The sequence below is a fragment of the Carcharodon carcharias genome, chromosome 5 (genome assembly GCF_017639515.1).
Source record: "Carcharodon carcharias isolate sCarCar2 chromosome 5, sCarCar2.pri, whole genome shotgun sequence".
Lineage (NCBI taxonomy): Eukaryota > Metazoa > Chordata > Chondrichthyes > Lamniformes > Lamnidae > Carcharodon > Carcharodon carcharias.
Genome location: NC_054471.1, coordinates 129,515,288 through 129,529,469, shown reverse-complemented (window position 1 = coordinate 129,529,469; position 14,182 = coordinate 129,515,288). Strand labels below are relative to the sequence as shown.

General features: G+C 44.9%; 1 protein-coding gene across 1 annotated transcript in view; it reads right to left on the bottom strand.

The window, feature by feature from the left end:
- Positions 1 to 10,425, bottom strand: part of hsdl1 (hydroxysteroid dehydrogenase like 1) — a 30,086-nt gene extending 19,661 nt beyond the window's left edge. The window contains exons 1-2 of the mRNA XM_041187471.1: positions 10,341 to 10,425; positions 9,689 to 10,170 (exon numbers count right to left, since the gene is read on the bottom strand). Of these exons, the coding sequence (XP_041043405.1) occupies positions 9,689 to 9,908 (220 nt within the window). The 5' untranslated portion in view covers positions 9,909 to 10,170; positions 10,341 to 10,425. The remainder of the gene's footprint in view (positions 1 to 9,688; positions 10,171 to 10,340) is intronic.
- Positions 10,426 to 14,182: the final 3,757 nt, after the last annotated feature.

Here is a 14,182-nt window from a genome sequence, read left to right as displayed (position 1 = left end):
AAATGACTGGAAAGTGCTCGTTACAACTCTCTGCAACACAGAAATTATGCCTTGGGTCACACTGAAATTTTCTCAAATAATACATTTTAATTTAATGCCCCTTTACCATATTGGTTCTACAGATTCTTGATTTTCTACACTGTTGGCAGCATCCTAAATATAATTAAAAACATTAATAATATAATATAAATGGCTCTATTTCTGAAGCATCGACACTGGGCATCACTCTTCCAGGGCCAAAACTAAGATGTTAAAAGCACCTTAACATGGGATTCTCAGAAAATTGTATCTTTCTAGCTCAAGCTTTGAAGGTTCAAGTCAACCTGCAAAAAAAAACACAGGTCGGATAAACGCGGGTGCACCAAGATCGGGGAAAAAAAAAGCAATTTCATGCATGTAGGCAGTAGAATTTGGCTACTTTTGAATGAGTCAAAGTTGTTTTGTACAACTCACTCATGTTGGCCACCTAAAAGCAATCAGAAAAGATATTCGTGAATTACAGAATCATGGAATCAATTATGGCATAGATGGAGGCCATTCTGCCCGTCGAGTCCAAATGGCCTCCCCATGGAGCAACTCAGTCAGTCTCACTTCTGCTCGATCCCTGCAACTCTATAAGTTTATCTCCTTCAAGTGCCATCCACTTTCCTTTTGAAATCATTGATTGTTTCTGCTTCCACCACCCTCTTGTGCAGCAAGTTCCAGGTTACTACCACATGCTGTGTTCAAAAATTCTTCCTCACATTTCCCCTGCATCTCTTGCCTAAAATCGGAAATCTGTGTCCATAAGTCCTTGTTCCATCAGCTAATGGGAAGAATTTTCCCTCATAAATATATATATATATATATAAATATATATATATATAAAAAGAAAAAAAACTGCGGATGCTGGAAATCCAAAACAAAAACAAAAACAGAATTACCTGGAAAAACTCAGCAGGTCTGGCAGCATCGGCGGAGAAGAAAAGAGTTGACGTTTCGAGTCCTCATGATCCTTCGACATCTTATCTAAACTTGTCATAATCGTGTACACCTCCATCAAATCTTCCCTCAATCCCTTTTGCTTCAAGGAGAACAACACCAGCCTTTCCCACCTAAATTTGTAACCAGCCAACCCCCACCATCCCACCTCACCCCTGGAGCCATTCTGGTAAATCTCTACTGCACCTTCTCAGGACCTTCACATCTTTCCTAAAGTGTGGTGACCAGAACTGGACACAATACTCTAGCTGGGCCCTACTCAGAGCTTATAAAGGATCAGCATAACTTCCCTGCTTTTACACTCAATGCCTCTATTTATGAAGCCCAGGATCCAATATTCTTTGCTAACCACTCTCTCAATATGTCCTGCCACCTTCAAAGATTGACGTGCATGCACCCCCCCAAGTCCCTCTGTTCCTGTACACTCTTTAGAATTGTGACATTAAGTCCATATAGCCTCTCCCCATTCCTTCAGCTAAAATGCATCGCCTCACTCTTCTCTGTATTAAATTCCATCTGCCATTTGCCTGCCCATTCTACTAGCCTATCCCTGTTGCAGGCAATCCATATCATCCTCACCGTTTGCCAAGTTCCCTCCTAGTTTGGAATCATCTGCAAATTTTGAAATTTTACTCCGTATTCCAAGATCCAAGTTTTCTTCATTTAACCTGTTTTAGAACACTTGATGGAAATAACTCTCCCAGAATCCTATATCATTTCCAGATGCTATCACTTGTTTATTCCACATTTATAGTTCTTAGAGCAATAATGTGGATATGCAAATAGTTTCACAGTCACTAAGACATAGGTGGGAGGGGAAAGGAAATAAATTTATGGTCACTTGGATACCACTGGACAGTGAATACTGGAGTATCAGGCAAACATAGCAAAAATAAGTAATAAATTGCTACAATATTAAACTTAGCTCACTTCAACTGGGAACAGAACTAAAGAATAAACCATAAATGAAATGCTGAAACTCATAAATCTCCCCAACAGACGACAGTATTTGTCTGTCCAAGTGATCACAACAGAAAGATAAACTTTCCTTCACCAAACATGAATGCACCTAGACAAAAAAGAAAGTAAACTTCAAAAACATTCATGAAGGTTGCCAAGTATGGTTACTTATCTGTAAAAGGGCGTTTGAGTGCACCAGGTTAAGAAATTATAAATGAACATATAAGAAATGTCATAACATAATTCCACCTTTCATTAAAATTTTCAGTTTCTAAAAATAATGAAAACCCACATTGTACACCTTCATCTTCTGACTCCCCAGAGCCTGTCCACCATCTACAAGTCAAGAGTTTGATGGAATACTCTCCGCCTGCCTGGATAAGTACAGCTCTAACAACTCAAGCAGCTCAACACCATCCAAGACAGCCCACTTGATCAGCACCCCATTCACCACCTAAATATTCACTCCCTCCTCCAACGCCACACAGTGGTAGCTTTTTTTTTCTTTATTCTTTCATGGGATGTGGGCATTTCTGGCAAGGCCAGCATCTGTTGCCCACTGACTCTTTGAATTAAGTGGCTAGCAAGTAAGACCATTTCAGTGGACAATTAAGAGTCAACCACACTGCTCTGGGTCTGGAGTTACATGTAAGCCAGACCAGGTAAGGATGGCAGATTTCCTTCCCTAAAGGACATTAGTGAACCAGGTGGGTTTATACAACAATCGATGATGGTTTCATGGTCAGAGTCACTGATCCTAGCGTTATATTCCAGATTTATGTAAATCATCCACAGGCTGCACGGTAGCAACTCATCAAGCCTTCTTTGAAAGCACCTTGCAAACCTGCGACTGCTATAATCTAGAGCAAGGGCAGGAGACGCATGGGAACACCATCATTTCCAAGACCCCTCCACGTCTCACACAATCCTGACTTGGAACTATTGAAACTATCCTTCAATATTATTGGGTCAAAATCCTGGAACTCCCTCCCTAACAGCACCGTGGTTGTACCTAAACTACGTGGTCTGCAGCAGTTCAAGGCACAGTTCCTCACCATTTTCTTAAGGGCAATTAGGGATGGGAAATAAATGCTGGCCTAGCCAGTGATACATACATTCCAAAAAGAACTTTAAAAAGGCAAAACAGTGTAGCTGATGTACTGAGCTCTCAGCAGCCAGACTTTATCAATAATATAACATTCTCAAATGTAAAAAAGCAGGACTTTCTAAAAAAAAAGATGCACTGGATTTCCATTAGGTCAAAAACAATTTTTTTTTCAAGCAATACATCCAGTGGGCTATTCAGCATTGCCCACCATATATAAGGCCATTTAAAAGGGTTCTGTTTCCAGGCAAAAAATATGTATCAGGAAAAAAAGCCAAAAAGAAGATGCACAAGATATATTTAACAAAGTTCCACACCACAGTAGAACACAGTCTCACAAAATGTCGCCATATATCACCTGAAATGAAGGTAATAATGATGTACATTTGTCAAGTACCTGCAAATTAAAAACATTTTGTCCAGATATTACACTTGGCGAAGTGCAGGCAAAATGCTCACTTTATTATTAACAGAATATTAAAAAAATGGCTTAGAGTTAAGTCTAGGCATGCTTCAGCAGTTCACGTCATGTTATGTGTGGTCTGCCCAAAGACAGGTCTTTGGCTCATTGCCTGCTTGATGTTGTTTTCTTGGCAGTTTTTGACAACGGTGATTTGCCATTGCCTTCTCCTCTCAGGGGCAGAACGTGGAGGTAGGTTTTATGTCATCTTCAGCTGGAATGGGAATCGATCCCATGCTGTTGGCATTATTCTGAACGACATGCTAGCCACCTAGCCAACTGAGCTAACTAGTCTCCATTTTGGCAATGATGAGCTGAAATATACCTCTGGTTTTGTGGCACAGGTCAATTCACCCAGTCAGCCCCCCCTACCCTCCAAAAACATTGGAACTGTTGGTACCAGCTTTTATGGACTGATCATTCTCCTGATTTTTTAATGGTGTGTCACCAATACTATGTCTGGTATACTGAATGCTACTTAAAATAAATTGGAATAGAGTGTTATTACTAGAATTTCAGTTGTGCGTGCATAACACTTTCATATTTGACACACCCAATAGTGAAATTGCAGGTGATGTCCTTCCATATTTTGGTAATGCTTGTCAAAAGCATTTTGAGCAGGAGACCACTAAAACAGAGGCTTATTTTTATATTTTATATAACGTAGGAAATATAGAAAGGCCAGAAATTTCTGCCCCCATTGGTAGTGGGTGTCATGGCAGGTGTGGTGGGGCAGAGGTGGGGGGATAACAACACGGCAGGAAGGCCAAAAATCTGCTTTACGCCTTCGTGAAACCAGTTTGTGATCATCCACTCCACCTGTCAATGGCTGGCCACCTTTCCCACCTCCGCACATCGGGAATCTAATTTCACCACTTTAGCGTCTCACTACAAACACTGCTTGCTGGAATCAGCCCCCCACGCTGGACCATCTTGGCATATCGATGTTTCACAACGGTATTTAAAAGGTGTGCATCTGGTGAGCTGCATTTCAAAGGGAACTGGGAAGCAAGTATACACTAATGTTGCGCAGTGCTCGCGAGGGTCACCTGTTCAACTCCATGGAAGAGGTGCCGTGCCTTCAGGTTAGAGCACAGGCAAGTCACCTTATCCCAGCTGGCTGCACTGTGGTTGGGGGGAGGGGCAGGGTGCAAAGCAACATGGTCTGATGGTAGCGTACTAGCACATGTAGGAGGCGGGGATGAGGGGAAGCGGCCACACATTAGGGAAACCTTGTGTAAAGGAACCATTGCTCCGCAGCTGAGACAGTTCCGGCGTAGCCACATTGACATGCTTGGAGTCAGGCCTCTAGCTTATCTGCACACTCAAGCAACACAGAGACATGAAAGTGCCACCAAATGCTCCAGAACTTTTCAACCCTCCGGCACAGACTGTAAATTAAGGAGTGTTTTAAGGGGCTGCAGAACAGTTAGACAACTGGGCACGTTGCAATGCCGTCATTAAGTTTTGGACTAATCTACCCCATGGTTCAAGCTAACAATGAGCCTTGCAGTACAGGTTAGGAGAATGCCTGCGCCTGAGCACCTGAGCTGAGAGCATGCAGTCCAGAAGCTAGCACCAATCGGTCACGTGGAGTGGGGGGGGTGGGGGGGGGAGGATAGTGGCATTTCAGACAACCATTCAGTGCATTAAACTCTGGCCATCCAAGTGGTGGCCAGCACTCTCTGGCATACGATGAGATGGAGCCTGAACCACACCAGTAACCATGAGAAGTTTCCAGGACACCAATGCTAACCCACGTGTCTCCCTTTCATCCTGCAGGAGAAGTACATAAGGAGCATGGAGCCTGGTGACTTGGCTGTGTGCCTCATGGCTCACAGCAAGTGGAGATGAAGGAGCAGAGAACAATGGAGACGCGTGGCTGGGCAGAGGGAGGAGTAGCACCCTCAAGAAGGAGGGGCGGCTGGGGCTCCTCCACATGCTGCAGAAGAGCCACAGTGAACCATCGCCAGTTAGCACCTAGCTAGACCCAGGGGTGGCGCCTATCATTCATGCTGATTACCGAGAACCAGTGTCGCTGAAGACTGTGCATGTCCAGGGAGCTGGCTGGTCACATGTGTCACCTGCTGTAGAATTTGGTGACATGGGGACTTGGAGAGCATCCACTGCCTGTGGCCATGAAAGTGATTGTGATGCTCAATTTTTACATTACTGGCTCCTTCCAGGGCTCCACAGGTGACCTGTAGTATCTCGCAAGCCTCCACATACATCCAGGTGGTCATGGACACCATATACACGAAGGCAGACAACTTTGTGCATTTCACCTGGGATTTGCCCAGATCTCAGGTTTCCCACAGGTGCAGGGTGTCACCAACTGCACTCACATGATGCTTAGATCTCCATGGCAATGCGCAGTAAACTACAAGGTCTTCCACTCACTGAATGTTCAGCTACTGTGCACCCGCCACAAACACATCTTGCAGATCTGCGCACAATTCCCAGAGAGTGTCCATGACTCCTAGATTCTCAGTAGGTCTCAGATCCTTGACATCTTCCAAAGTCCACAAAGGCTGCTGGGTTGGCCCCTCGGGGACAAGGGCTACCCGCAGAGGGCATGGCTGATGACTGCAACAATGATACAATGATGCTCATGCTGCAATTCACACTTTGGTGGAGTGAACCATTAAGATGTTAAAAGTGAGGTTCCGGTGCCTGGGCCTGTCTGGTGGAGCCCTGCAATATGGTCCAGAGGGTGCCATGCATCGTCGTCGCCTGTTATGCCCTTCCCAACCTGGTGCTACAAACAGGAGGGAGGAAAGCTGGCCGAGGAGGAAATGGAGGAGCTGCGCAGCTCCTCCGCTGAGGAGGACATTGATGGGGATGAGGGTAATGAGGTCCTCAAAGGCAGGAAAGACAGAGATGGCTCATTGTCCAGATGAGGCAAACGCACTAGGGGGGCCCTCATAACCATCAGATTCATGGAGGATGATGACGATGAAATGAATGTTTGACTCCTGACTGGCTGATGGCAGCGCATATACCCTCATGATAAGGCTTCTATCATGGAGATGCAGCAGATGCCCATAGTCCCTACGTTCAGGAGGACGATGATGACATGCAGTGGGGACACTCCATACGTCTTCACATAGCTTATGTGAATGTTTGACTCCTGTCTGGTTGATGGCAGGTCACTTACGCCCTGTGGGATGCAGCGGGGAAACTTTAACTTCTCCTAACCCCATGGCATCTTTCTTAAGCTGAACCCTTTTTTTATATGTGGGATGTGGGCCTCGCTGGCTAGGCCAACATTTATTTCCCATCCCTAATTGTCCTTAATCAGAGGGCGATGGGTCTGTAGTCACATGTAGGCCAGACCAGGTAAGGACAGCAGATTTTCTTCCCTAAGAGACATTAGTGAACCAGGTGGGTTTTTATGACAATCATCAATGGTTTCATGGTTATCATTAGGCTTTTAATTTTTACTGAATTCAAATTCCACCATGTGGGATTCGAATCCAGATCCCCTGCTGCTATGGTGTGATGTTCCCCAGTGGAGATGGAGGCAGCCTTCTGACTACTGCGCACTGAATGTGATGATCTTGACGGGCATCCTCTGGAGGGCCCCGGCCTGCTTTTGGGTCCTGCTGTGTGGCAGTGGCACCCTCCTCGGCCTGTAGATTTGGAGCTGCTGGGGTCACAGGAAGGGGGGATTCGGATAGGCCAGACATTCCCAGAGTCACCTGGGTGAATGGCCCCAGGTTATGCACCTGATCCTCCTCCCTATGGGTGCCCAAGGGCCCCTGGCTGTCTCCTTGAGAAGGGGTAGCTGGAGTAAGATCGAGCTGCCCCTCTTGCGTTGACACTATTGCAGGCCAACTATGGCATCAGCGATGGAGTTGAGCCCGCGCAGCAGTGCAGGGCCGATTTCCTGGACCACGGCCTCCATGGCAACCACCATCATACTAGTGTTGACCTCGGTGTATTGGTATGCCGGTGCTATCACCTCAGAGTGAAGGCTGGCGGACTCTTCCATCGTGCCTTGCAATCTGAGGAGTGCAGCGGAAATCCCTTCCTGATGTTTCTGAGCTCGCCTTTGCAGCTTCAACAACTGAGATGTAACCAAGTCCAGAGGTTCGTCATCTGACTCGGACTCAGCAGATTTCCAGCAGTCTTCCAAGTGCCAGAAATTTTGGGAAGTCCCTGCTGCCGCCTGCGTTGATTAGACAGTGCAATGTGCTCACCAGATTCTGATCCCAAGGCTATCCTAGAGCCAGGTCCCACTGAAGTGTCTGTCTCTGTGCTGGTGGAGGGTATGTGTGAGCACTGTGATAGGTCTTCAATTAGGGTGTCATCAGATTCTTCTTCCAAGGTGTCTTCGGGCTTGAGTCAAGGGCCTGGTCACGGACCCCCTCGGCTGCTTCCCAGATGTGCCTGTGAAAGCAATGAGAGATAATTAGTACATGGCAGGGGACTGCGGAACAGGGGAACAGACTCACAGCATGGTTCTCTGATTGATATTGCACTGCTGCATCCTCACTTGGCTGAGAACCGCCAACCTCACCATCAGCACAGGAACGGTCCAGATCGTCGCCCCAGCTGGATGAATCCTTTTTCAAAGTCTATTAGGAACTTAATGTCAGGCATTCCTCCACAAGTCCATGACCTCTCCCTTTTGTTGTATGCCAGCTTTTCCTGCATGAATACAGATGGAGAGATGCTGTCAGGCCAGATGAGAAGGATGTCTGTCATGTGTGGGTGTTGAGTGGTGCCATTGGACAGGATGAGGACATAATCTGCAGGACAGATGCAGGTGTGTGTGTGAGAGAAAGTGAATGGTGCTGTCCCTTGAACTGGTAGTGAGTGAGATCCCTGTGGATGTGTCATGGGTTTGTGAGCGTGTGAGTTGGGAGTGATAAGAAGAGTGACTTACCCTGGCAGAACGGAGGAGATCATTCATCCTCTTTCGGTACTGGGTGGCTGTCCTCTTTTGCGTGGCGTTGGCCCTGACCACCCATGCTGGATTTGTCGCCTTGCTTGTTGATCTTTGCCATGACCAGTGATAGAGCACTTCACAACAGGCCTCTTGTGTCCAGTAGGCACTCGAGGGAAGTGTTGCTAAATTTGAGGGTAGCACGTTTCCTCCCTTTGGCAGCCATAAGTTTCCAATACCTTAGAGTGCTAGCTCTGTGCAGGGGCCCCCTATAAATATGGCACCCAGATTTCTGAATGCCTGAGGTGATGGTGGGGCAAGCAAATCAGAGGCCGCCCCACCAGTGACCCAGTGTGTTTCCCAGAAATGCATTATTAATGAGGCGGGACATGCCGGGAATGGGACGATACAGTGCAAAAACCCAGCATTGTGGCTGGTGGCTAAGACGTTCTTTTTCCTGCCTGCTACCACAAATCTGGGACAATTCTGCCCAAAATATTATACCGATAAACAACCATTAAAATTAAATGGTGCAAACGTCTCTTATATGGTGCATTCAGACAAGTGTATCATCGGTGTGCCTGTTTTGGCTTTGCACCAGCATTAAACTTGCAGAGTGTAAATCATGTATCGAGGTCCAAATAAAAGGAAATAGAGTGAGACCACCTCCGCCAGTGAATCTCACACTTCTTCATTCTGATGTCAGTTCATGTCACAATTTTGGATTTAAAAAAATAATTAGGGGCGTGGGTGATGCTTGCAAGACATACATTGATTGCCCATTCCTAATTGGCCTCAAGAGGATGCTGGCAGGCTGCTTTTGTGAACCTCTACAGTCCATGTGGAGATGTTCCCATAATACTATTAGGTAAGGAATTCCAGAGTTTTGAACAGTGACGATGAAGGAACTGCAATATACATCCAATTTGGGATGACTTGAAGGTTATGGTGTTCTTATGTGTCTGCTGATCTTTACTGGATACTGGAGGATGCAGGTTTGGGAGTTGCTGCCAAAGAAGTCTTGGCAATTTGCTGCAGTGTATCCTGCAATTGTAAACACTGCAGCCACAGTATGTTGACAGCGGAACAATTAGATATTTAAACTGGTAGATGGGATGTTGATCTAGCAGACTGCTTTTTTCTGAATGGTTTTTAGCTTCTTGAGTATTGTTGCAGCTGCATTTATTGTATACCTGCAGCATTAGTGCAAATTAAACTACTTTGCACTGCCACTACAGTTTAATTTATCTAGTCAGTGCCATTCACATAAAGACTGAGAAAAGGAACGTACCAGTCACCAATGCCCATTTGCCGAAGTGTTTCAGCAGGTCTCTTCTGCTTACCAGTCTCGGGATGAAATGTAGTCGGATAATGCTGTAGAAATCACAGATAAGGCAGATGCTTTTCCTTGTCACGTACCATGCTCCCACAATGGCTAGTGCATCTATGTAGGTATTACATGTCCTGGCAATCTGTCTGTACAGTAATTGGAAACTGTCCACTGCTGCCATTGTATACAATAGGGATGACCTCTATCCTAGAGGAAGGACACTGCAGTAATCCGTCACAGCACAAATTTGTGACTTCAGTGCAACTCGAGCAAGTGTTCTAAGACAACAGTCTGACTTTCAGAATGGGCTGCCAAATAGAGTTTGTTGGAAAATTCCTCAAACAAAATCTGACAGTTAGCTATGCAATAGAATTTCGTAGTGCTGCATCCCTTGATGATAGTCTGTCTTAGTCCCCTGGCAAAGTTTCTGTTCTTTTTACCCACTGTAAGCAAACAAATAAGACTGGTTACAGCATACAGAAATTCCTTATAAATATTTATTCTTAGACATGCCTTGCATTTGGCTTAAACTGTTTATGCAGATATGTGCTCCTTCATTCTGCTAAACATCTCCTATTTCACAAGATTATAGAACAATTGAAATAATCTCTACCTGAATTCTGCTCACAGGCCTGCTGAATTGTACAGCTAGTACTTGCTGTTAGGAAGTTATAGGCAGTGACCTCTGAAGGTCCCCTATTAGAGTGTTGAGGAGGAGCTTACAGGATTTAGGTGTTCAATACTATGCCTTACAAAAAAAATCCTTCAACCTATAACTGTAATTTTATTTGATATGACAAACAGTAGATAATTTCAGGTAAGGAATATTACCACCAATTTATTTTAATTCCATTGAATGCTTCTAGTTTTGTTTTTATCCTGCCCCTTAAGAAATCTGATTAAAATCTGTCTGCTACAATTATTCAAGCCTGATAAATCTTGTTTATTCATTTTGCTTTAAAAATGTAGCTTATTTTGATGCACTTTAAATTAAAAGAAAATTCCTCCATTTCTTTAAATGCGTTTAAAGTCTCTCTCACTCTCAGGACTAAGCACCAAAAGATGAGAATATCAGTTATACTTGACTGGCATAAACATGGTTTTAAGTGGCAAATTGTAGGTAACATGGTCCATGGGAAACAACACGTGGTATTAATGCATTTTTTTCCACTCTTGCTTTGCCCATTTTTGCTGTATCTCGTACTAACCATCTGGCTGCACAGATTATCAAACAACACTATTCTATTGATCGCAAACAGTTTCCAAAAATAAAAGTCACCCTTTTGCAAGCATTTAGCACTTGTTTGTGCTAATTTTCGAACTAGTGTTTCTCCAATGAAGCCTAGTGATTGGAAGATTGCTGAGTTTAAGGGCACTTTATAGATGGGCATAGTGAATGACCTCAAGCAGTTCTGAGTCCTTTGGTAATAAAAACAAAAACAATTTGAACAATTTCTCCTTTAACTCCTCTCACTTCCTCCAAATAAAAGGTGTGGCTATGGGTACCCACATGGGCCCCAGCTATGCCTGTCTCTTTATGGGGTATGTGGAACATTCCTTGTTCCAGTCCTACTCCAGCCCCCTCCCACAACTCTTTCTCCAGTACATCGATGATTACTTCGGTGCTAGTTCATGCTCTCATCGGGATCTGGAAAAATGTATTAATTTTGCTTCCAATCTCCAGCCCGCCATCATTTTCACGTGGTCCATCTCTGATACTTCCCTTCCCTTCCTTGACCTCTCTGTCTCAATTTCTGGTGATAGACTGTCCACCAACATCCATTACAAGCCTACCGACTCCCACAGCTACCTCGACTACAGCTCCTCGCACCCCGCTTCCTGTAAGGACTCCATCCCATTCTCTCAGTTCCTTCGCCTCTGTCGCATCTGTTCTGATAATGTTACCTTCAAAAACAGTTCCTCTGACATGTCCTCCTTCTTCCTTAAACGAGGTTTTCCACCCACGGTCGTTGACAGGGCCCTCAACTGGGTCCGGCCCATCTCCCGCGCATCTGCCCTCATGCCTTCTCCTCCCTCCCAGAAACATGATAGGGTCCCCATTGTCCTCACTTATCACCCCACCAGCCTCCGCATTCAAAGGATCATCCTCCGCCATTTCTGCCAACTCCAGCATGATGCCATCACCAAACACATCTTCCCTCCACCCCACCTGACGGCATTCCATAGGGATCGTTCCCTCCGTGACACCCTGGTCCACTTCTCCATCACCCCCTACTCATCAACCCCCACCTATGGCACCTCCCCATGCATAAGCAAAGTATGCAACACCTGCCCCTTCACTTCCTCTGTCCTCACCGTCCAAGGGTCCAAAAACTCCTTTCAAGTGAAGCAGCATTTCACTTGCATTTCCCCAACTTAGTCTACTACATTCGTTGCTCCCAATGCGGTTTCCTCTACATTGGAGAGACCAAACGCAGACTGGGCGACCACTTTGCAGAACACCTTCGGTCTGTCCGCAGGAATGACCCAGACCTCCCTGTCGCTTGCCATTTTAACACTCCACCCTGCTCTCTTGCCCGCATGTCTGTCCTTGGCTTGCTGCATTGTTCCAGTGAAGCTCAACGCAAACTGGAGGAACAGCATGTCATCTTCCGACTAGGCACTTTACAGCCTTCTGGACTGAATATTGAATTCAACAACTTTAGATCTTGAACTCCCTCCTCCATCCCACCCCCTTTCCGTTTCTTCTTTTTTTCCAATAATTTATATTCTTTTCCCACCTATTTCCATTACTTTTAAATCTATACCTTTTATGCCCTTTTAGTCTTATTTCACCCCATCCCCATTAGAGCTATTTGTACCTTGCATGTCCTGCCATCCATTCTTAATTAGCACATTCTTTTAGATAATATCACCACCTTCAACACCTCTTTGTTCTTTTGTCTGTGACATCATTTGGTTATCTGCTCCTATCACTGCTTGCTTGTCCCTACCACCCCCACCCCCCCACTTCTCTCTCTCTCTCTCTCTCCCCCCCCCCCCCCCCCCCCCCACCTTAAACCAGCTTATATTTCATCCCTCTCCTATTTTTACTTAGTTCTGTGGAAGGGTCATGAGGACTCAAAACATCACATTTGTTCTTCTCCACTGATACTGCCAGACCTGCTGAGTTTTTCCAGGTATTTCTGTTTTTGTTCTGAGTCCTTTGGGCCTGGCTTCAAACTGCAGTCTCTCAGCATGGTGGATGCAGTACAGCTAGGCTGGCTGTGTGGCACTTACAAGGGGAGTGCCAAAGTGGGCACTGCACAGGTATGCCATCTCCTGACCCGCTGGAGTTAAAGTGGGAATAAGCACATTCACATTAACAATTTAAACACATCCCTACTCTGCCCTTGTAATGTCTCTCCCATCCATTTAGGGGGGGGAGAGTGGTAAAATTCACTGCCACCCCCTCCACACACACCCCCCCCTCTTCCATGGATTAATTTGATGGCTCTCCTCTGCCACTATGGTCTTGATTGTCAAATTCAGAGACAACTTTCAAAGTGATTTTTTTTTCAACTATATGTTTCAAACATGACATTTCCAGACTTATGCTCCAGTGAATAAGCAATATGTTTCAGCAATTTATTCACTTTATTTGTTGCTGCTCCAGATGATTAGGTGAGTTAAGTCTGAATATATTATCATGCTAGATTCCTTTCAAATTGACCTTTACATTCGTAATGTTGGCAGGAAAACCATGACACTCATTACTTCAAGAGCTTTGGTCTCAGAAGAACACATGACATTTCTAAAATATGAAAGGCCAAAGCCTTTTTTAATACTATGAGTGCAAAAATAGAGAATATGAATAGAAAATTAGCACACCTCAAACAGGGTGTGAGATTAGATGGGTTTGTTTTCGCCACTTAGGATATCTGGAATATGCTCCCCGCAAAAGCAATTAATCTTGTATTGACTTGCACCTTTGAAAAAGATGGATTTTATCTGATTATGAGTGAGATTGAAGGTTATAAAGATAAGCGCACATAGCTGTAATAGACTGCTGTGTGGAACATCATAGTTCGTGATCTATTTATTATTTATATCCTACCCCTCAGAGACATTAATGTAAAAATTAGCTCTGCAGCATCCACTTTTAGGCACTAAATAGCCTCCTAAGCATTCAATATGATGGATAGAAAATGTTTGCACATTTCCACTAAGATAAAAGGAAAATACTGGGAATGCTGGAAATCTGAAATAAAAATAGAAAATACTGCGATAGCTTAGCAGGTCAGGCCGTATCTGTGGGGAGTGAAACAGAGTTAATGTTTCGAGTTTGTATGACTCTTCAACAGAGCTCTGAAGAAACTCAAAACATTGGGAGGAATTTTCCATTAATGAGACCAAGTGCAATGGCAGGTGATTTCGATGGTACCCACCCCACTGGCCAGAATGGCAGGAACTCATGTCTGATTCCACGCATGGAAACTTATTAATTATGCACAG